The sequence below is a fragment of the Zalophus californianus genome, chromosome 13 (assembly GCF_009762305.2).
Source record: "Zalophus californianus isolate mZalCal1 chromosome 13, mZalCal1.pri.v2, whole genome shotgun sequence".
NCBI classification, from domain to species: Eukaryota; Metazoa; Chordata; class Mammalia; order Carnivora; family Otariidae; genus Zalophus; species Zalophus californianus.
In genome coordinates, this window is record NC_045607.1 from 12,170,661 (window position 1) to 12,193,044 (window position 22,384).

The 22,384-nt window shown below is 40.1% G+C and overlaps 1 protein-coding gene across 1 annotated transcript; it reads right to left on the minus strand.

The window, feature by feature from the left end:
* Positions 1-4,478: 4,478 nt before the first annotated feature.
* LOC113934180 (olfactory receptor 1L3-like) lies at positions 4,479-5,456 on the minus strand. Its single transcript, XM_027614695.1, has one exon. The coding sequence runs from the start codon at positions 5,454-5,456 to the stop codon at positions 4,479-4,481; it is 978 nt and encodes a 325-aa protein (XP_027470496.1).
* Positions 5,457-22,384: the final 16,928 nt, after the last annotated feature.

Below are 22,384 nucleotides of genomic sequence, written 5' to 3' on the forward strand. Positions count from 1 at the left end.
TACCATGGTAACTTGGTGTACATTGGCTGACATTTTTCAGTTTATTAAAAATGTATGATAAAAGGTCAATGTTAGCTCACAAGATGATGGAAATTATGAAGGCATTATGGCCAGGGAACTCAAGAAAATTTGTGTCCCCCTCTAAGACTCAGCTGCCTCTTTCTGTGAGGTTATTAATGAAAATGCTGCCCAAGGAAAAATGGTAAAATGGGAGTAGGAGGCTTGAGTGGTAGTTGGTGGTAGTAGAGCTTGTGCTAGTTGCTTCCCAAAAGCTCTGATGGGTGGGGGTTAGACTACCAGTGCCAGAACATTCTTTAGAATGTAGGAATTAGAGCCTTCATCCTTGGCTTTGGACCTTAGTTGCTATTCTGGCACAACAGATTAACTTCCCAGTGGAAGTCCTGTTTCTAGGTGCACTTTGGCCAGCCTAGTATGGAAGAATTCCAATGGGCACTTCAGCTTCACAGTCCTCAGCCTCATCTCATCTCATGACTTCTCCTTCCTTTCAAACTCATCAAGAATGTATTGGGGAAACCTTGGGGCCCCTGAAACACCTACAGTTTTTCCTTTGAGCAAAATGATCTTGTCTGAAATCTCCTATAGAGAAAGGAACCCTAAGCAGATACTCATACATAGCACTTATATTCCCTTTGTATGACATCAAGATACCAGTACAGTAGTTAAACTGTTTGAAGAATGATTTGCTATTTCTTTATCTTTTTCAGTCTTGGTTGTACTGGGCTCCTTTTTTTGTGGACCTAGCAGTGCATCTAAGTCCTTATCTTTCTTTGTTTTTCTTATAAATTAAGGTGGTGGACTAATTTTTTTCTTTTTTGAGAGTTTTTATTGAAATTCCAGTTAGTTAACATACAGTGTAATATTAGTTTCAGGTATACAATATAGTGATTCAACACTTCCATACAACACCTGGTCCTCATCACAAGTGCACTCTTTAATCCCTATCACCTGTTGAAACCATGACCCCACCCACCTCTCCTCTGGTAACCATCAGTTCTCTAGAGTTGAGAGTTGGCTTCTAGTTATTTATGATAGAAATAAATGGAAAACTAATGGTGTAATGTATGGTGATTAACACAATAAAATAAAATAAAATAATAAGAAAAAAACAAATGGAAAAACAGTTTAGTAAAATTCAAACCAGGTCAAGTAAAATTGTACTAGAGAGAAACTGGCTGTTCAGCTTCGACCTCACCTGTGTTAGAAGAAGGCAGGGTAAGGAGCTGTCACAGGTTCTTCCCTTTCAGAGCTTAACAGGAAGGTAAGACCGCCTCAGATTTCCCACATAACTCATGAGACCAGTGGCAGGGACATCTTCAAAGGTCCCGTGGTCATAGTAATTCTTTACCTACTTGAGACTTTGGTTTAATCAGTGTTCCCTTGTCTTTTTGTTGTAATGTTGACTTCATCACCCCCATCTCTCACTAGTTGAGATCTGGGTCTTAATTTCTAGGTGAGCTAGAGGTTATGGTAAGTTCCCAGTTTTATATTAGATATATAAAAGATAAGATATAGGAGATAATTGATGAATCAGAGACATTCAGGTTTTAAAAACAGATTTCATTGCCAAAATGGAAGATTTATGGCAAGCAGATATTGTGAATTAAAAATTTGGGGATTAAGCCCTGCTTACTTTTCACTTCTTTTTTTTTTTTTTTAAAGAATTTATTTCTTTCAGAGAGAGAGAGTGCAAGCAGGGGGATGGGCAGAGGGAAAAGAAGAGAATCGTAAGCAGACCCCATGCTGAGCAAGGAGCCTGATATGGGGCTAAATCCCACAATCCTGAGATCATGACCTGAGCTGAAACCAAGAGTTGGATGCTTAACCAACTGAGTCGCCCAGATGCCCCAGTACTTTTCAGTTCTTTGCAGCAGAATTATCAAATATACTGTATTAGTTTTCTGGGGCTGCCATAATAAAGTGCCATTGATTGGGTGACTTAAGCAATGGAAATTTATTTTCTCACAATTCTGGAAGCTGGAAGTCTGAGGGCAAGGTACTTGTAGGGTTGGTTTCTTCTGAGGACATTCTTTTTGGCTTTGCAGTATCTTCACAAGATCTCACGTCTGTGTATGTTTGTGTTTTAATCTTCTCTTCCTATAAGGACACCAGTCATCTCGGATTGGGGACCACCTGAAAGACATTTTAACTTAATTACCTCTTTAAAGACCTTATCCCCAAATAAGTCACATTCTGAGATGAGGGGGTTAGGATGTCAACTTATGAAATCATGGGGAAACACAATTCCATCTAAAACCCCAACGTGTTAAACACCAGATTCTTAGCTCTTAAGAGTCATCACTTGGAATCCACATATATCCCAGGGAAGAAATGAAGGAGAAATCAAAGCAATGGGACACATTTAGATAAGAGTAGAGAGTCTCTTGCAGGGTCCTTTAAGTCTGTGAATCTGACAGTAGATTGGACATGTGCCCTGCGCAATATGAGGACTATACTGGTGCTCCTTTTGCTCTTGAGATTAAAAAGAGCAATAGAAAATGGTGGCATTGTATTTGTAGACATCAGAGGACCGGATATTGCCCTAAGTATTTTCCTGGAGGTTATTTAAATGTTTTTTAAGGGCCTAGAGTGGCTCATTCAAATAGATGAGTGATGGTCATTAAGGAGGGCACATGATGTAATGAGCACTGGTTTTATATACAACTGATGAATCACTGAATTCTACCTCTGAAACTAAAAATACACTATATGTTAATTAATTGAATGTAAATTAAAAAATCAAATAGATGAGTGAGAGAAACAGAAGCCAGGTTGGTGGCGAGACTAGACCAACATTAAAGGGCTGTGGCAAGAACCCTTCATGTTGGCCAAGGTTGATATCACCATTGGATCATCATTACAGAGCATAAGAAGACATGTGGGCCAGTCATCAGTCTCATAAGCGTGGCCTAGTCATCACCCATGGTGACAAATGAATGGGAAAAGGTCAGATGTCAGCAACTGAATCAGCATAGTACCAAAGTACAGACTAATCTAAACAAAACAAAACAAAAAACAAACAAGAAAAATCCTGTTGGGTCTTTGAAGACATCAGGGGGAAGTTGTGTAAGTCCTGAGAGTTTAGAAATGGGACTTGGAAGGAGCAATGATATCCATGAAAGGTGGGAAATGAATGGAGCTCAATTATAAATAAAAATACACAACTAATGAATTGTTGAACACTACATCAAAAACCACATGTATTTATATTTATTTATTATGTTCAGTTAGTCAACATATAGTACATCATTATTTTTTAAAAAAAAGAACCTCTTTTTTATGAGGCTTTGTAAACCAAAAGCTTCTTACTAATAGTTTATATCCATTGATTTTTCTTTTCTTTTTTTTTATTATGTTCCGTTAACCAACATATAATACATACATCCATTGATTTTTGACTCTGTCTTCAGTGGCCATAGGAAGCATTTCTGATTACATAGAACAAATTTTCCTTCACTCTGAAAAAAGTAACAAATAGAAAACACATGGAAATATAGGCATCTTTAGAGAGAGGAGCACATAGGCAAGGAGTTTCAGGAAGCATTGTTTGATGAATGCAACCTGAGCTTATGAAAGGCAGGAAGAGTAGAGAACAGAACACTACAGAGGCATAGAGCTGGCTTACTAATAGTCAGTTATGTGATTGATGTTAGGTTTTGTGAATCTAATGACTCCAGAGCCCAGGATATCCAGCTGTTGGCAGAATTAATAAAAGAGACCCTAGTTATGTCATGGCATGATCAGAAAACACAGACTCTGGAGTTGGGAAGCTCCTAGTCCAATAAGGAGGTAACACACACACACACATTCACCCAACCACTTGCAAAAAAATCTTCTATTTCAGCTAGAACAGAGTGGTTATAAATGCAAAACATTTTTTTATTAAAGATTTTGTTTATGTGACAGAGAGATAGGGAGAGCAGGAACACAAGCAGGGGGAGTGGGAGAGGGATGAGCAGGCTCCCTGCTGAGCAGGGAGCCCAATGTGGGGCTTGATCCCAGGACCCTGGGATCATGACCTGAGCTGAAGGCAAATGCTTAATGACTGAGCCACCCAGGCACCCCAATGCAAAACATTTTTGCACATATATAGATTTCTACATAAATGTACAAAAATTCTTTTGTAATCAAGTGACCAAACTTGGATGAATTTATAAATGAAGGAAATATGGGAGGCTCCATATAAATATGGAAGGAATAAAGGGAATGTGATTTTCTGGAATAGAGAGATATTGAGGTGATCTACATTGTAGCATAGGTACCAAGACATGGAAGGTACTGTCAACCATGGTATGACAGAGACCACAGGTTGGAAAACTACGGGGTGCAGCTACAATTGAGCAAAGAGTATATTTTTCCAAGAAAATGTTTCTCACATGCTGATGTGTGTGTGTGCATGTGTGTGCACCTGTGAGTTTGTGCAGGTGAGTGTACATGAGTACCCACGCCCACACTTGATATCAGGATCCACGGATTTTGTTGGCTTGTGTAGTAGAAAGCATATCCATTTGAGCCTTAATCCTGCTTACCAGTTTCTCTAAGCCCTGTTTCATGTCTTTGTTTCTCAAACTGTAGATAAATGGATTCAACATAGATGTCAGTACAGTGTAGATGATTGTTGCTACTCGGTCTCTGACGGTATAGCTGGACAAAGGGTGGAAATAGACATAGCCAATACTCCCGTAAAACAGAGTCACCACTGTGAGATGGGAGCTGCAGGTGGAGAAGGCTTTGCATTTTCCAGCCACTGAGTGAATATTGAAGACAGCAATGAGGATTCTTAGGTAAGAGATGACAATGCAGATACACGGGGCCATCACAGAAGCCATCCCTTCTGTCCTGGCCACGATTTCGTTGACAGAAGTGGAAGAACAGGCCAGTTTTAGAACAGGGTTGACATCACAGAAAAAATGTTGGATAACGTTTGATGCACAGAAGGTGAGTCGGTTCACCAGGAGGGCGTGTAGGAGGGAGTGGAGGCAGGAGAAGGCTATGGAGAAGGCCACTAGCAGCATACAGCATCTGTGGTTCATCACAGTGACATAATGGAAAGGGTTACAAATGGCTACATAGCGGTCAATGGCCATAGCTGCCAGGAGATAACTGTCTATGTTTCCAGAGACCAGGAAGAAATACATCTGTGCCAGACATTCAGCATAGGAGATGGTCTTTGCCTCTGATAAGAAGTTCACTAACATCTTGGGGACTACGACTGTTGTGTAGCAGATATCAGCAAAGGACAAGATGCTCAGGAAGAAATACATGGGGTTTTGGAGTTTAGGATCAGAGTGGATAGCCAAGATGATGAGCAGATTCCCCACCAAGATGACCAGGTACATGATAAGAAAGAGGACAAAGAGTGGCTTCTGGTCCTCAGGGTGAGAGGACAGTCCTTTGAGGATGAATTCAGAGAGTCTTGTCAGGTTGGACATGCCCATGGACTTGTATGCACCTACAGGTCCTGTCAGTTAATGTTCTTATGTCATCTAGGACATGCATCTTTCCATCTGGTTCTTACAATGAGAACGAGCAGTTGTAAAAGGGCTTTTACTCTAATGTTTTTCTTCCTGTATATGAACAAATCAGAGCCAAAGGTGTATTTGCACTTGTTCTTTTAGAATCTTTGTGATAGAAATCTATAGAAAACAGATTGAAGGTGGGGGGCACCTGGATTACACAGTTGGTTGAGTCTCACTCTTAGTTTTGGCTCAGGTCATGATCTTGGGGTCATGACATCCAGCTCCACATTGGGCTCCACACTCAGCCTGGAGTTGCTAAAGACTCTCTCTTCTTCTCCCTCTGCCTCTCTGCACCGTGTGCTCTCTCTCTCTCAAATAAATAAATAAATAAATAAATAAATAAATAAATAAATCTTAAAAAAAAAGAAAACAGTTTGAAGGTGAGAGGGAGAAGGAGGAGGAGGCCTATAGAAGGCTTGATTCCCTTTTCCTTCTCCTTGGTCTGTGGCTGATAATCACAGGAACCACAGATGCAGTCTATGAATCAGGTTCAGGTTAGCTTCTCATAAAGATTATCCTTGGCAAATGCACATCTAGATAATCATGAAATAGCTATTTCACCTAGTTTGGGGTTGATGAAGAACCATCCTTTTAAAAATAAGATGAGGGCGCCTGGGTGGCTCAGTTGCTTAAGCGACTGCCTTCGGCTCAGGTCATGATCCTGGAGTCCCGGGATCGAGTCCCGCATTGGGCTCCCTGCTCAGCGGGGAGTCTGCTTCTCCCTCTGACCCTCTTCCCTCTCGTGCTCTCTATCTCTCATTCTCTCTCTCCCAAATAAATAAATAAAATCTTTAAAAAAAATAAAAATAAGATGAAAATAGAGAGGGAGGCAAACCATAAGAGATGCTGAACTCTAGGAAGCAAACAGGGTTGCTGGAGAGGAAGTGGGTGGGGGAAGGGATAATTGGGAGATGGGTATTAAGGAGGGCACTTGATGTAATGAGCACTGGGTATGGTATGCACCTGATGAATCACTAAATTCTACCCTTGAATCTAATAATACAGTGTATGTTAACTAAATTGAATTTAAATAAAGAATTTAAAAAAGAACCATTCTTTTATAAATGGGCAGAAGACATGAACAGACATTTTTCCAAAGAAGACATCCAAATGGCCAACAGACACATGAAAGGGTGCTCAGCATCACTCAGCATCAGGGAAATCCAAATCAAAACCTCAATAATATACCACCTCACACCCGTCAGAATGGCTAAAATTAACAAGTCAGGAAACGACAGATGTTGACGGGGATGCGGAGAAAGGGGAACCCTCCTACACTGTTGGTGGGAATGCAAGCTGATGCAACCCCTCTGGAAAACAGTATGGGGGTTCCTCAAACAGTTGAAAATAGAGCTACCATTCGATCCAGCAATTGCACTACTGGGTATTTACCACAAAGATACAAATGTAGGGATCCGAAGGGGTACGTGCACCCCAATGTTTATAGCAGCAATGTCCACAATAGCCAAACTGTGGAAAGAGCCAAGATGTCCATCGACAGATGAATGGATAAAGAAGAAGTGGTATATATACACAATGGAATATTATGCAGCCATCAAGAGGAGTGAGATCTTGCCATTTGCAATGACGTGGATGGAACTGGAGGGTGTTGTGCTGAGTGAAATAAGTCAATCAGAGAAAGACATGTATCATATGAGCTCACTGATATGAGGAATTCTTAATCTCAGGAAACAAACTGAGGGTTGCTGGAGTGGTGGTGGGGGGTGAGAGGGATGGGGTGGCTGGGTGATAGACATTGGGGAGGGTATGTGCTATGGCGAGTGCTGTGAATTGTGCAAGACTGTTGAATCACAGATCCGTACCTCTGAAACAAATAATGCAATATATATTAAGAAAAAAAAAAGAAGAAGAAGATAGCAGGAGGGGAAGAATGAAGGGGAGGGAATTGGAGGGGGAGACGAACCATGAGAAACGATGGACTCTGAAAAACAAACTGAGGGTTCTAGAGGGGAGGGGCGTGGGGGGATGGGTTAGCCTGGTGATGGGTATTAAAGAGGGCACGTTCTGCGTGGAGCACTGGGTGTTATGCACAAACGTTGAATCATGGAACACTACATCCAAAACTAATCATGTAATGTATGGTGATTAACATAACAATAAAAAATAAAAAGAACCATTCTTTTAAATCAAGGTGCTTCTTTCCACATCATTTGCAGTGGAAGTACGGAAGGCATACAAAACCGTTGAATTGAATGTAAATAGTTCTAGGGCAAAGAAAGATTGAGAAGCTAAAGTGAGAGAGAGAGTGAATTTTCTTGTTCTTTGGCTGATATTTCATATCCTGAGGTCAGGGGAATGTGACTCAGAAGTAGACTGGGTAAAGAAAGATTCAACTGTAGAATGAATATGTATATGTATATATATATATATATACATATAGTCTCAATATTTAGCTCAAAGATAAGTTAGCTCTCTTAGTGTCCAGTGATGACTAATTATCTGTCTGAGGTCAGATATTCACACCTTCTGATCAGGCATTCTCAAAGTTCACTTCTTACCTGGGAAGGACATCAAAGTCTTGCCTCATCTATTCAGCTCCCTGGAATGATTAATGAAAAAGAAGACAAACTGTGCCAAGAGACCACATACAGAAAATGTGTCTGATTGTAGAAAATCTAATGCTTCTTAAATCTGAATGCTCCTTTGCATGGATTCTTACCATTCTTCCCAAGATATAGATACTTACAGCCCTTGCTTCCCTCATGGGAGTATCCACTGATGCTGTGTCACTAAATCTCTGGTGTTTGGTGGGGGAGAGAATAAGAAGAAAAACACACATTAACTTTGTGCAGGATTGTCTCCAAGGATCCAGAGGAATTACATAGGTTCTCCCTCCCCAAGTGCCCCCACATACCTGTCTTCAACAGTCTGGGTATAGTGTAACATGTGCTTAGCCTGGTGTAGGTGTCCATAATAGATAATAATTTTTTGTCCTTGGCTCTTGCAACCTCTCTGAGGGCTTACCTTGGTATGTCCCATGTAGCACTGAGGATAGAGTACCAGGCAGGGACATCTGGGTCTAGTTTCTTTCTTAAACCTATGAAACTTTGATTTGGACTTCCCCTTAGTGCTTCCATTTGTCTTAAGGACAACTATCTCAGAGCACCCCAACATCATGAATATCTTCTGCTCTCTCCTCCTCAAGTTTATTTTGATTTATTTGTTATCAAAATATTGACATACAATAATATATTAATTTCAGTGCTAATATAGTGAACTGTTTATATAATGGACATGGTTTTTGAACATTTATATGCATTCCAAAGTGATCACCAGGATAAATCTAGCTACCATCTGTCACCATACAAAGTTGTTACAATATTGTTAACTATATTCCCTATTCTGTAACTTTCATCCCCTTTAATTATTTATTTTATAACTGGAAGTTTGAGCCTTTTAATCTTTTTCTCCTGTTTCAGCCTTTCCCCCTCCCTGCCCACCCTAATCCCCTCTGGGAACTACCTGATTGTTCTCTGTATCTATGATCCTGTTTGTGTTTTGTTTGTTTTGTTTTTTAGATTCCATGTGTAAGTGAAATGATACAGTATTTGTGTGTCTGTGTCTGACTTATTTCACTTAGCACCATCCTCGAGGTTTATCCATGTTGTTGCAAATGGCAAGATTTCAGTCTTTTTACTGGGTGAATAATATTTCATTGTGTATCTATCTTCTTTATTCATCTATTGATGGAGAGTTAGGTTGCTTCTGTATCTTGACTATTATAAATAATGCTGCAAAGGTGCTTATATCTTTTTCAAATTAGTGTTTTTATTGTCTTCTAATAAATACTCAGACATAGAAATGCTGGATCTTATGGTAGTTTTATTTTTAATTTTGGGAGGAATCTCTAAGCTGTGTTTCATAGTGGTTTTACCTTTTTGCATTTCCCCCAACAGTGCATGAGCATATTCTCTTTTCTGCATTCGTATTATTATGGGGATTATTTTGTACATAACTAGGTTTTTTTTTTCTCTTTCTGTTTCATCTTTAACTATTGACAGTTTGAGTATAATCAGTTTTGGTGCTGGTCTCTTTGGGTTCATCTTATTTGTGATTCTCTGTGCTCCCTGGACTCGTATGTCTTCACGAGGTTAGGAATGTTTTTAGCCATTATTTCTTCAAGTGGTTTTCTGTCCCTTTCTTTCTTTTTTCTCCTTCTGGGACCCCTATAATATGAATGTCAGTATGCTTCATATTGTCTCAGAGGTCCCTTAAACTATTATTTTTAATATTGTTTTTCTTTTTGTTGTTCCAACTATGATTTCCACTGCTCTGTCTTCCAGATTGCTGATCCATTCTTCTCCATCATCTAATCTGCTATGATTTTTTCCTAGTGTATTTTTCATTTCAATTATTGTGTTCTTCAGCTTTTATTTGTTATTTTTTATGTTTTCTTTCTCTCTGTTGAATTTCTCACAGTGTTCATCCATTTTCCTCCTGAGTTTGATAAGCATCATTATTACCATTACTTTGAACTCTTTATCTAGTAGATTTCTTATCTCTTTTGTTCAGTTCTTTTTCTGTGGGTTTTTTGTTCTTCTATTTGGAACAGATTCCTCTATGTCATCATTGTGCCTAACTCTGTGTTTGTTTCTATGCGTTAGATATGTCAGTTATGTCTCCTGGTCCTAATGGAGTCGGTCCTTATGTAGAAGGTGTCTTGTGGGGCCCAGTAGCACAAACACTCTTGGTCACCTGAGCCAGGTCCCTTCAGGGTATCCCCTATGAAGGATGCATGCATCCTCCTGTTGTGGTTGGGTCATGATTGGTGTGTATTTGCTGGTGTTTTGCTGGTGTGGGGGGCTATCCCCTGGCACAGCAGTCTGTAAGGCTTGGCTGCAATGTTTACAGGCATGCTGGTGAGTGGTGCTGGCTCCTGGTTTGTGTGGCTAAGAGGACTGGCCATGATTACTGTGGTACATGGTAGGTGGGGCAGGCCTTTGCTGCAGCTGACTGCAAGGTCTGGCTGTGACTGTTGTAGGAACTCTAGTGTGTGAGCCTGGCCCTCTGGGCTCTGTTGCCTGCCAAGGCTGCCCACGATGTGTGGTTGGGTCAGGGGATTCTTTGCTTCTCTCAAGTTTAAGTACAACTGCTAGTTTAGTAGCTGTGTCCTGTAAATAATGGGAATGTCATAGATATCTTTTAACCCAACTTTAGGTCACCCTTCCCTTGTTAGCCAGTTCTCAAGTCTGCTGCTCAGATATTTGATTATGATCCTTTGCAACCACCACTCAGGAAAGCCACCAGTTTTAGATCTTTTACTGTTCTTAATTCATGAAGCACACAGAATTTATACATCAGAGTCCCAACATGCCAGACACATATTGCCCATTTCCTGTCACTTAACTGGTTTATTATCACCTCTTACAATTCAACTACCTCAATCTTTGATCTCCCTTCTCCTGGGTCTCTAGGTCCAAATGCAGCCCCCCTACAGGGAGCATTTCTTGATTATCTGATTGAAATGAAATATCTGACTTCTCTATTCCCTTAGTATCCAAATTTCCATTAAACACAAATCATACTCATTTTCATATAATTATCCAGTTAAAGGAAGGTAACTTATATTTATGTACTTAGTAATTTATAGGCTTTTCTCATGTAAACCACAAAACAACCTCATAACATGTATACTTATTACCTTCATTTTATAGTGAATTAGAAAAATAAGGTAACTGGTAAAATATAACTTGAACCAAGGGCTGTTTGAAGCCAAACCATGCAGTCAATCCACTGCACAAAAAAGCCTCTCTGTTTTGCTTTGACAAAATTAAAAACATTTTTAAAATTGGTTTCAGAAGTAGAGTTCAGTGATTCATCAGTTGCATATAACACCCAGCGCTCATTACATCAAGTGCCTTCCTTAATGCCCATCACCCAGTTATCCCTTCCCCTACCCCCTTCCCCTCCAGGAACCCTTACTTTGTTTCCTAGAGTTCAGCGGCTCTTATGGTTTGCCTCCCTCTCAATATTCATCTTATTTTATTTTTCCTTCCCTTCCCCTATGTTCATCTCTTTTGCTTCTTAAATTCCATATATGAATGAAACCATATGATACCTATCTTTCTCTGACTGACTTATTTCGCTTAGCATAATACCCTCTGGTTCCATCTATATCATTGCAAATGGCAAGATTTCATTCTTTTTGATGGCTGAGTAATATTCCATTGTATATATTTTATGTTAAGAAACAGCTGTCAGATGACTAATGGATTCAAAATTTTGCCCTATTTTATTCTTTGCCAGATTAAACTTGAAAGCAGAGACTTTCAGCATAAAGTCTACTATTCCTTGATGCCCTGATTCAAATCTAGGCCTGTTTCTAGACGCTGTGAGCTAAATTGTTCATGATCCAGCTACCATATTTTATGGATTATATGACCCATTTCCTTTTTTTTTCTTTTTTTTTTTTACATTTTAACATCTCATATTGGGATGCATCTAAATCTATGGCATCTCGCAAATAATTGGTGACATTTCTTTTTCTCAACGGTACATTAAAATAATGTATCTTACAAGTGGTATTTTAGATTCAGTTAAATACAATAATTCGGAATCAAGGAAGTCAAGAATAATGTTCCCTTCATCTATGTTTGTCCCAGTTTATAAATGTTTATTATGCATTTTCCATGAGCTGCACTTTGTTATTCACTGGAGATATATAGCACTGAGGAAAAGAAGTATTATTTTTCCCTTTGTATCTTACAGACTAGGTTCCCACAGCACTTAACACCCAGCCTTTACTGCAGAGGGTACTCAGGAAATATTTATGAAATTGACCTAACCATGGACAAAGCTAACTACCTAAGCAATATATTTTCAAATGTTAGAAGACGGTAATTATTATTCCTACAGTTATTTCATCTATTTCTTACTCAGTTCTTTCCCATCATGAAATGTCAGTACTTATTCTTATGATATTAGAATATAAAAACATAAAATATTCATTTTAATTATGCTATTTGTATCAAAGAGGAGACCTACTGAATGACAACCACCAGGTTATTGTAATTCACACTCATTCTGCTAGTCACTCTATCTCCTGAAACTCTATTATAATTAGAAGGAATAATTAGTAGGTTTTAATTCTAAAGAAAATATTTTGCTATTCTAGAGAAGAAGAAACCAACTACCATGGAGGAAGTAGGTTTAACTTTCATCAAAATAATGTGCCTTTTAACTAATTACTGTTGCCATTAAAGACAACATTCTAAATACATTGCTATTTTTTAAATTTGATTTAATTTTATTATGTTATGTTAGTCACCATACAATACATGATTAGTTTTTGATGTAGTGGTGCACGATTCACTGTTTTCTTATAACACCCAGTGCTCCATGCAGTACGTGCCTTCTTTTTTTATTGTTATGTTAATCACCATATATTACATCATTAGTTTTTGATGTACTGTTCCATGATTCATTGTTTATTCATAACACCCAGTGCTCCATGCAGAATGTGCCCTCCTTAATACCCATCACCAGGCTAACCCAGCCCCCTACCCTCCTCCCCTCTAGAACCCTCAGTGTGTTTTTCAGAGTCCATCATCTCTCATGGTTCGTCTCCCCCTCTGACTTACTCCCCTTCATTCTTCCTCTCCTGTTATCTTCTTCTTTTTCTTTTTTCTTAAAATATGTTGCGTTATTTGTTTCAGAAGTACAGATCCGTGATTCCTCAGTCTTGCACAATTCACAGCGCTCACCATAGCACATACCCTCCCCAATGTCTATCACCCAGCCACCCCATCCCTCCCACCCCCAACCACTCCAGTAACACTCAGGTTGTTTCCTGAGATTAAGAATTCCTCATATCAGTGAGGTCATATGATACATGTCTTTCTCTGATTGACTTATTTCACTCAGCATAAGACCCTCCAGTTCCATCCACGTCGTTGCAAATGGCAAGATCTCATTCCTTTTGATGGCTGCATAATATTCCATTGTGTATACATACCACTTCTTCTTTATCCATTCATCTGACGATGGACATCTTGGCTCTTTCCACAGTTTGGCTATTGTGGACATTGCTGCTATAAACATTGGGGTGCACGTACCCCTTCGGGTCCCTACATTTGTATCTTTGTGGTAAATACCCAGTAGTGCAATTGCTGGATCGAATGGTAGCTCTATTTTCAACTGTTTGAGGAACCTCCATACTGTTTTCCAGAGGGGTTGCACCAGCTTGCATTCCCACCAACAGTGTAGGAGGGTTCCCCTTTCTCCACATCGCCGCCAACATCTGTCATTCCCTGACTTGTTAATTTTAGGCATTCTGATGGGTGTGAGGTGGTATCTCATTGAGGTTTTGATTTGGATTTCCCTGATGCCGAGCGACGTTGAGCACTTTTTCATGTGCCTGTTGGCCATTTGGATGTCTTCTTTGGAAAAATGTCTGTTCATGTCTTCTGCCCATTTCTTGATTGGATTATTTGTTCTTTGGGTGTTGAGTTAGATAAGTTCTTTATAGATTTTGGATACTAGCCCTTTATCTGATCTGTCATTTGCAAATATTTTCTCCCATTCTGTCGGTTGTCTTTTGGTTTTGTGGACTGTTTCTTTTGCTGTGCAAAAGTTTTTTATCTTGATGAAATCCCAATAGTTCATTTTTGCCGTGGCTTCCCGTGCCTTTGGCGATGTTTCTAGGAAGAAGTTGCTGCGGCTGAGGTCGAAGAGGTTGCTACCTGTGTTCTCCTTTAGGATTTTGATGGACTCCTGTCTCACGTTTAGGTCTTTCAACCATTTGGAGTCTATTTTTGTGTGTGGTGTAAGGAAATGGTCCAGTTTCATTCTTCTGCATGTGGCTGTCTAATTTTCCCAACACCATTTGTTGAAGAGACTATCTTTTTGCCATTGGACATTCTTTCCTGCTTTGTCAAAGATGAGTTGACCATAGAGTTGAGGGTCCATTTCTGGGCTCTCGATTCTGTTCCATTGATCGATGTGTCTGTTTTTGTGCCAGTACTATACTGTCTTGATGATGACAGCTTTGTAATAGAGCTGGAAGTCCGGAATTGTGATGCCGCCAGCTTTGCTTTTCTTTTTCAATATTCCTCTGGCTATTCGGGGTCTCTTCTGGTTCCATACAAATTTTAGGATTATTTGTTCCATTTCTTTGAAAAAAGCGGATGGTATTTTGATGGGGATTGCATTGAATGTGTAGATTGCTCTAGGTAGCATTGACATCTTCACAATGTTGATTCTCCCAATCCATGAGCATGGAACGTTTTTCCATTTCTTTGTGTCTTCTTCAATTTCTTTCCTGAGTATTTTATAGTTTTCTGAGTACAGATCCTTTGCCTCTTTGGTTAAATTTATTCCTAGGTATCTAATGGTTTGGGGCGCAATTGTAAATGGGATCGACTCCTTGATTTGTCTCTCTTTTGTCTTGTTGTCGGTGTATAGGAATGCCACTGATTTCTGTGCATTGATTTTATATCCTGCCACTTTACTGAATTCCTGTATGAGTTCTAGCAGTTTTGGGGTGGAGTCTTTTGGGTTTTCCACATAAAGTATCATGTCATCTGCAAAGAGTGAGAGTTTGACTTCCTCTTTGCCGATTTGGATGCCTTTGATTTCTTTTTGTTGTCTGATTGCCATGGCTAGGACTTCTAATACTATGTTGAATAGCAGTGGTGAGAGTGGACATCCCTGCCGCGTTCCTGACCTTAGGGGAAAATCTCTCAGCCTTTCCCCATTGAGAATGATATTCGCTGTGGGTTTTTCATAGATGGCTTTTATGATACTGAGGTATGTACCCTCTAACCCTATACTCTGAAGAGTTTTGATCAAGAAAGGATGCTGTACTTTGTCAAATGCTTTCTCTGCATCTATTGAGAGGATCATATGATTCTTGTTCTTTCTTTTGTTAATGTATTGTATCACGTTGATTGATTTGCGGATGTTGAACCAGCCTTGCAGCCCAGGGATAAGTCCCACTTGGTCTTGGTGAATAATCCTTTTAATGTACTGTTGGATCCTATTGGCTAGGATTTTGGTGAGAATTTTTGCATCCATGTTCATCAAGGATATTGGTCTGTAATTCTGCTTTTTGATGCGGTCTTTCTCTGGTTTTGGGATCAAGGTAATGCTGGCCTCATAAAATGAGTTCGGAAGTTTTCCTTCCATTTCTATTTTTTGGAACAGTTTCAGGAGAATAGGTATTAATTCTTCTTTAAATGTCTGATAGAATTCCCCTGGGAAGCCATCTGGCCCTGGGCTTTTGTTTCTTGGGAGATTTTTGATGACTGCTTCAATTTCCTTGGTGGTTAGAGGTCTGTTCAGGTTTTCTGTTTCTTCCTGGTTCAATTTTGGTAGTTGATACATCTCTAGGAATGCACCCCTTTCTTCCAGGTTATCTAATTTGCTGGCATAGAGTTGCTCATAATATGTTCTTAGAATTGTTTGTCTTTCTTTGGTGTTGGTTGTGATCTCTCCTCTTTCATTCATGATTTTGTGGATTTGGGTCATTTCTCTTTTCTTTTTGATCAGTCTGGCCAGGGGTTTATCAATCTTGTTAATTCTTTCAAAGAACCAGCTCCTAGTTTCGTTGATCTGTTCTACTGTTCTTTTGGTTTCTAGTTCATTGATTTCTGCTCTGATCTTTATTATTTGTCTTCTCCTGCTGGGTTTAGGCTTTATTTGCTGTTCTTTCTCCAGCTCCTTTAGGTGTAGGGTTAGGTTGTGTATTTGAGACCTTTCTTGTTTCTTGAGAAAGGCTTGTATTGCTATATACTTTCCTCTCAGGACTGCCTTTGCTGTATGCCAAAGATTTTGAACAGCTGTGTTTTCATTTTCATTGGTTTCCATGAATTTTTTTAATTCTTCTTTAATTTCCTGGTTGACCCATTCATTCCTTAGTAGGATGCTCTTCAGCCTCCATGTATTTGAGTTCTTTCTGACTTTCCTCTTGTGATTGAGTTCTAGTTTCAAAGCATCGTGGTTGGAAAATATGCAGGGAATGATCCCAATCTTTTGTTACCGGTTGAGACCTGATTTGTGACCTAGGATGTGATCAATTCTGGAGAATGTTCCATGGGCACTAGAGAAGAATGTGTATTCCGTTGCTTTGGGATGGAATCTTCTGAATATGTCTGTGAAGGCCATTTGGTCCAGTGTGTCATTTAAAGTCTTATTTCCTTGTTGATCTTTTGCTTAGATGATCTGTCCATTTCAGTCAGGGGGGTGTTAAAGTCCCCCACTATTATTGTATTGTTGTCAATGTGTTTCTTTGCTTTTGTTATTAATTGCCTTATATATGGCAGCATATACATGCTGCTCCCATGTTCGGGGCATAGATATTTACAATTGTTAGATCTTCTTGTTGGATAGACCCTTTAAGTAGGATATAGTGTCCTTCCTCATCTCTTATTACAGTCTTTGGTTTAAAATCTAGTTTGTCTGATAAAAAGATTGCCACCCCAGCTTTCTTTTGGTGTCCATTAGCATGGTAATTGGTTTTCCACCCCCTCACTTTCAATCTGGGGGTGTCTTTGCGTCTAAAATGAGTCTCTTGCAGACAGCATATTGATGGTTCTTGTTTTTTAATCCAATCTGCTAGCCTGTGTCTTTTGATTGGGGCATTGAGCCCATTTACATTCAGGGTAACTATTGAAAGGTATGAATTTAGTGCCATTGTATTGCCTGTAAGGTGACTGTTAACTGTATGTTGTCTGTGTTCCTTTCTGATCTATGCTGCTTTTAGGCTCTCTCTTTGCTTAGAGGACCCCTTTCAATATTTCTTGGAGGGCTGGTTTCGTGTTTGCAAATTCCTTTAGTTTTTGTTTGTTCTGGAAGCTTTTTATCTCTCCTTCTATTTTCAATGACAGCCTAGCTGGAATAGTATTCTTGGCTGCATATTTTTCTCGTTTAGTGCTCTGAAGATATCTTGCCAGTCCTTTCTGGCCTGCCAGGTCTCTGTGGATAGGTCTGTTGCCAGTCTCATGTTTCTACCATTGTAGGTTACATATCTCTTCTCCCGAGCTGCTTTCAGGATTTTCTCTTTGTCTCTGAGATTCATAACTTTTATTATTAGATGTCGGGGTGTCGACCTGTTATTATTGATTTTGAGAGGGGTTCTCTGTGCCTCCTGGATTTTGATACCTGTTTCCTTCCCCACATTAGGGAAGTTCTCTGCTATTCTTTGCTCCAATATACCTTCTGCCCCTCTCTCTCTCTCTCTTCTTCTTCTGGGATCCCAATTATTCTAATGTTGTTTCATCTTATCGTATCACTTATCTCTCGAATTCTGCCCTCGTGATCCTGTAGTTGTTTCTCTCTCTTTTTCTCAGCCTCTTTATTTTCCATCATTTGGTCTTGTATATCGCTGATTCTCTCTTCTGCCTCATTTATCCTAGCATTTAGTGCCCCCATTTTTTATTGCATCTCATCAATAGCCTTTTTGATTTCGACTTGGTTAGATTTTAGTTCTTTTATTTCTCCAGAAAGGGTTTCTCTAATAACTTCCACGCTTTTTTCAAGCCCAGCTAGTAGTCATGATTCTGAACTCTAGGTACGACATCGTACTAATGTCCGTATTGAGTAGGTCCCTGGCTGACGGTACTACTTGTTCTTTTTGCTGAGGTGATTTTTTTCATCTTGTCATTTTATCCAGAGGAGAATAGATGAATGAGAGCAAAATGCTAACAGGTTTAGAATATCCCCAGCAAATATATTGTATACAAATTAGAAAAGACCTGAAACCAGGGGAAAAGAAAGGGAAAGAAAGAAAAAACAAAGAGAAAAAAAAAGAGAGAAAAAAAAAGAAAAAAGATAACAACAAAAACAGAACAATACAAAAAAAGCAGAATATGATCAAATATGATCAGGCTAGTGCATAGATTAGTGCCACACACTAGATTTTGGGAGTATTTTGGTCTGTTAGAAAAAAGTGCCTCCTAAAATTTTAAAGGAAGAAAGACATATATGTACAAAATAAGGGTTGATACAATGAAGGGATGGAAGATGACTGTAAAGATGAAAATTATAAAAGATTTTATAAAAGGACTTGAAAGATAAGAAGTTGTTTGAAAAAAGAAAGAAGATTTAAGAAAAAAAAAAGGAAAAAGGGAGAGAATGTGATTAGGCAGGAGACTAGAACAAAGCCATACACTAGTGATTTAGGGTATATTTTGATCTGTTAGAAGAAACTGTATCTCAAAATTTTAAAGAGAGAACACTTATATATATATGCCAAAAATAAGGGTAACTACTATGAAGGGATAAAATATGACTCTAAAAATGAAAAATAAAAAAAAAATTTTTTTAAAAAAGGGATTGATAAGATGTTGGTTGAAAAAGGGAAAAAGAAAAATAAAAAAAAACCGGTTAACAAAAATTAACTTTGATGAACTAATGAATCATGGTAAAAAAAAGCTATGAATTTTATGTGCAGTATTCCCCTAGCGCTGGAGTTCTCCCGTTCTCCTTGATCGGTATACTTGGTCTTGGTTTGCTGGCTGTTCGTGCTGATCTTCTGGGGGAGGGGCCTGTTGCTGTGGTTTCCAAATGTCTTTGCCGGAGGCTGAATTGCCCGCCCTTGTCTGTCCGGGCTAAGGAAGCTGCTCGGGTTTGCTCTCAGGAGCTTTTGTTCCCTGCAAGCTCTCGGTACAGCTTTGGAGGACCAGGGCAAAAATGGTGGCCTCCCAATCTCCACCCGGAGGAGCCGAGAACTCGGGGCCCCGCTCCTCAGTGTGCCCCCAGAGAAAAGCAGTCACTCCCGTCTCCCTGGTCTCCGGCCGCACTCCGCGCTCACCCGGCCTGTGACTGAATGTTGCTATCTCTGGCACCCGACCCCGTGTGGAGTCTCCAAACCCAGCAGATCCCTGCGGTGCGTTCCCGTGCCGCTCCTCCCGGGGGAGGAAGGGGAGTCTCCCCGGCTCTGCCGCTTGTTGGGTCCCTGCTGGAGGAGCAGTGGCCCGCCTGGGCAGCGGATCACAGTTTATGGCAACCCCGAGCTGAGAGCCCGCGCCTCCGCTCCGTCTCTGCAGCCGGCTTCCCCGCTCCGATACCTAGGAGCTCTGCCGCACTCAGGCACCCCCGGTCTTTCTGTGACCCCAAGGGTCCTGAGACCACACTGTCCCGGGAGGATTCCACCCCCTGCTTAGCCACTGCAGCGACGTCCCTCAGCGGAACCGACTTCTCAAAGTTCCGATTTTGTGCTCCGCGGCTCTAGCACTTGCCAGAAGCGGCTGATGGAGTCCCCCTCCCCCGCCGTCTATCCTCCCGAATATCGCCTTGGATTCACTTCTCCGCACGTCCTACCTTCCAGAAAGTGGTCGCTTCTCTGTTCAGAGAGTTGTTGCTACTCTCGTCTTCGATCTCCTGTTGAGTTCGTAGGTGTTCAGAATGGTTTGATCCCTATTCAGCTGAATTCCTGAGACCAGACGAAATCTAGGTCTCCTACTCCTCCGTCATCTTGCTCCGCCTCCTACGTGCCCTTCTTAATACCCATCACTGGGCTACCGCATCCTCCCACCCCCCCCTTCCTTCTAAAACCGTCTGTTTGTTACTCGGAGTCCATAGTCTCATGGTTCGTCTCACCCTCTGATTTCCCCCCCTTCATTTTTCCCTTCCTTCTCCTGATGTCCTCCCTGCTATTCCTTATGTTCCACAAATAAGTGAAACCATATGATAATTGACTTTCTCTGCTTGACTTATTTCACTTAGCATAATCTCCTCCAGTCCCATTCATGTTGATGTAAAAGTTGGGTATTCATCCTTTCTGATGGTGGAGTAATAATCCATTGTATATATGGGCCACATCTTCTTCATCCAGTCATCTGTCGAAGGGCATCTCGGCTCTTTCCACAGTTTGGATATTGCGGACATTGCTGCTATGAACATTGGGGTGCATATGGCCCTTCTTTTCACTGCATCTGTATCTTTGGGGTGAATACCCGGGAGTGCAATTGCTGGGTCATAGGGTAGCTCTATTTTTAATTTTTTGAGGCACCTCCACACTGTTTTCCAAAGTGGCTGTACCAACTTGCATTCCCACCGACAGTGTAAGAGGGTTCCCCTTTCTCCACAACCTCTCCAACATTTGTTATTTCTTGCCTTGTCAATTTTTGCCATTCTGACTGGTGTAAGGTGGTATCTCAATGTGGTTTTGATTTGACTTTCCCTGATGGCTAATGATGATGAACATTTTTTCATGTGTCTGTTAGCTATTTGTATGTCTTCTTCGGAGAAGTGTCTGTTCATGTCTTCTGCCCATTTTTTGACTTGATTATTTGTTTTTTGGGTATTGAGTTTGAGAAGTTCTTTATCGATCTTGGATACCAGCCCTTTATCTGTAGTGTCATTTGCAAATATCCTCTCCCATTCTGTGAGTTGCCTCTTTATTTTGTTGACTGTTGCCTTTGCTGTGCAGAAGCTTTTTATCTTGATGAAGTCCCAAAAGTTCATTTTTGCTTTTGTTTCACTAGTCTTTGGAGATGTATCTGGAAAGAAGTTTTTGTGGCCGATGTCAGAGAGGTTACTGCCTATGTTCTCCTCTAGGATTTTGATGGATTCCTGTGTTGCATTGAGGTCTTTCATCCACTTTGAGTTTATCTTTGTGAATGGTGTTAGAGAATGGTCGAGTTTCATTCTTCTGCATGTGGCTGTCCAATTTTCACAGCACCATTTATTGAAGAGACTGTCTTTTTTCCATTGCATATTTTTTCTTACTTTGTCAAAGATTATTTGACCGTAGAGTTGAGGGTCCGTATCTGGGCTCTCTGTTCTGTTCCATTGGTCTGTATGTTTGTTTTTGTTCCAGTACCATGCTGTCTTGGTGATCACTGCTTTGTAATATAGCTTGAAATCAGGCAACGTGATGCCCCCAGCTTTGTTTTTCTTTTTCAACATTTCCTTGGTGATTCAGGGTCTTTTCTGATTCCATACAAATTTTAGGATTGTTTGTTTCAGCACTTTGAAAAACATCATTGGAATTTTGATTGGTATGGCGTTGAAGATATAGATTCCTCTGGGTAGTACAGACATTTTAACAATGTTTATTCTTCCGATCCATGAACATGGAATGTTTTTCCATCGTTTTGTTTCTTCTTCAGTTTCTTTTATGAGTGTTTTGTAGTTCCTAGAGTATAGATCCTTTACTTCTTTGGTTAGGTTTATTCTGAGGTAACTTACGGTTTTTGGTGCTATTGTAAATGGAATCATTTCTCTAATTTCTCTTTCTACAGTTGCGTTGTTAGTGTATAAGAAAGAACTAATTTCTGTGCATTGATTTTGTATCTTGCCACATTACTGAATTTCTGTACGAGTTCTAGTAATTTGTCAGTGGAATCTTTTGGATTTTCCACACAAAGTATCATGTCATCTGTGAAGAGAGAGAGTTTGACTTCTTCTTTGCCAATTTGAATACCTTTTCTTTCTTTTTGTTGTCTGATTGCTGTTGCTAGGACTTCTAGTACTATGTTGAACAGTAGTGGCGAGAGTGAGCGTATTACTCAGCCATCAGAAAGGTTGAATACCCAACTTTTACATCAACATGGATGAGACTGGAGATTATGCTAAGTGAATAAAGTCAAGCAGAGAAAGTCAATTATCATATGGTTTCACTTATTTGTGGAACATAAGGAATAGCAGGGAGGACATTAGGAGAAGGAAGGGAAAAATGAAGGGGGGGAAATCGGACTGAGAGATGAACCATGAGAGACTATGGACTCTGAGAAACAAACTGAGGGTTTTAGAGGGGAGGGAGTGGGGGCCTGGGTTGGCCCAGTGATGCATGTTAAGGAGGGTACTGCATGGAGCACTGGGTGTTATATGCAAACCATGAATCGTGGATCACTACATCAAAAACTAATGCTGGAAGTGAGAAC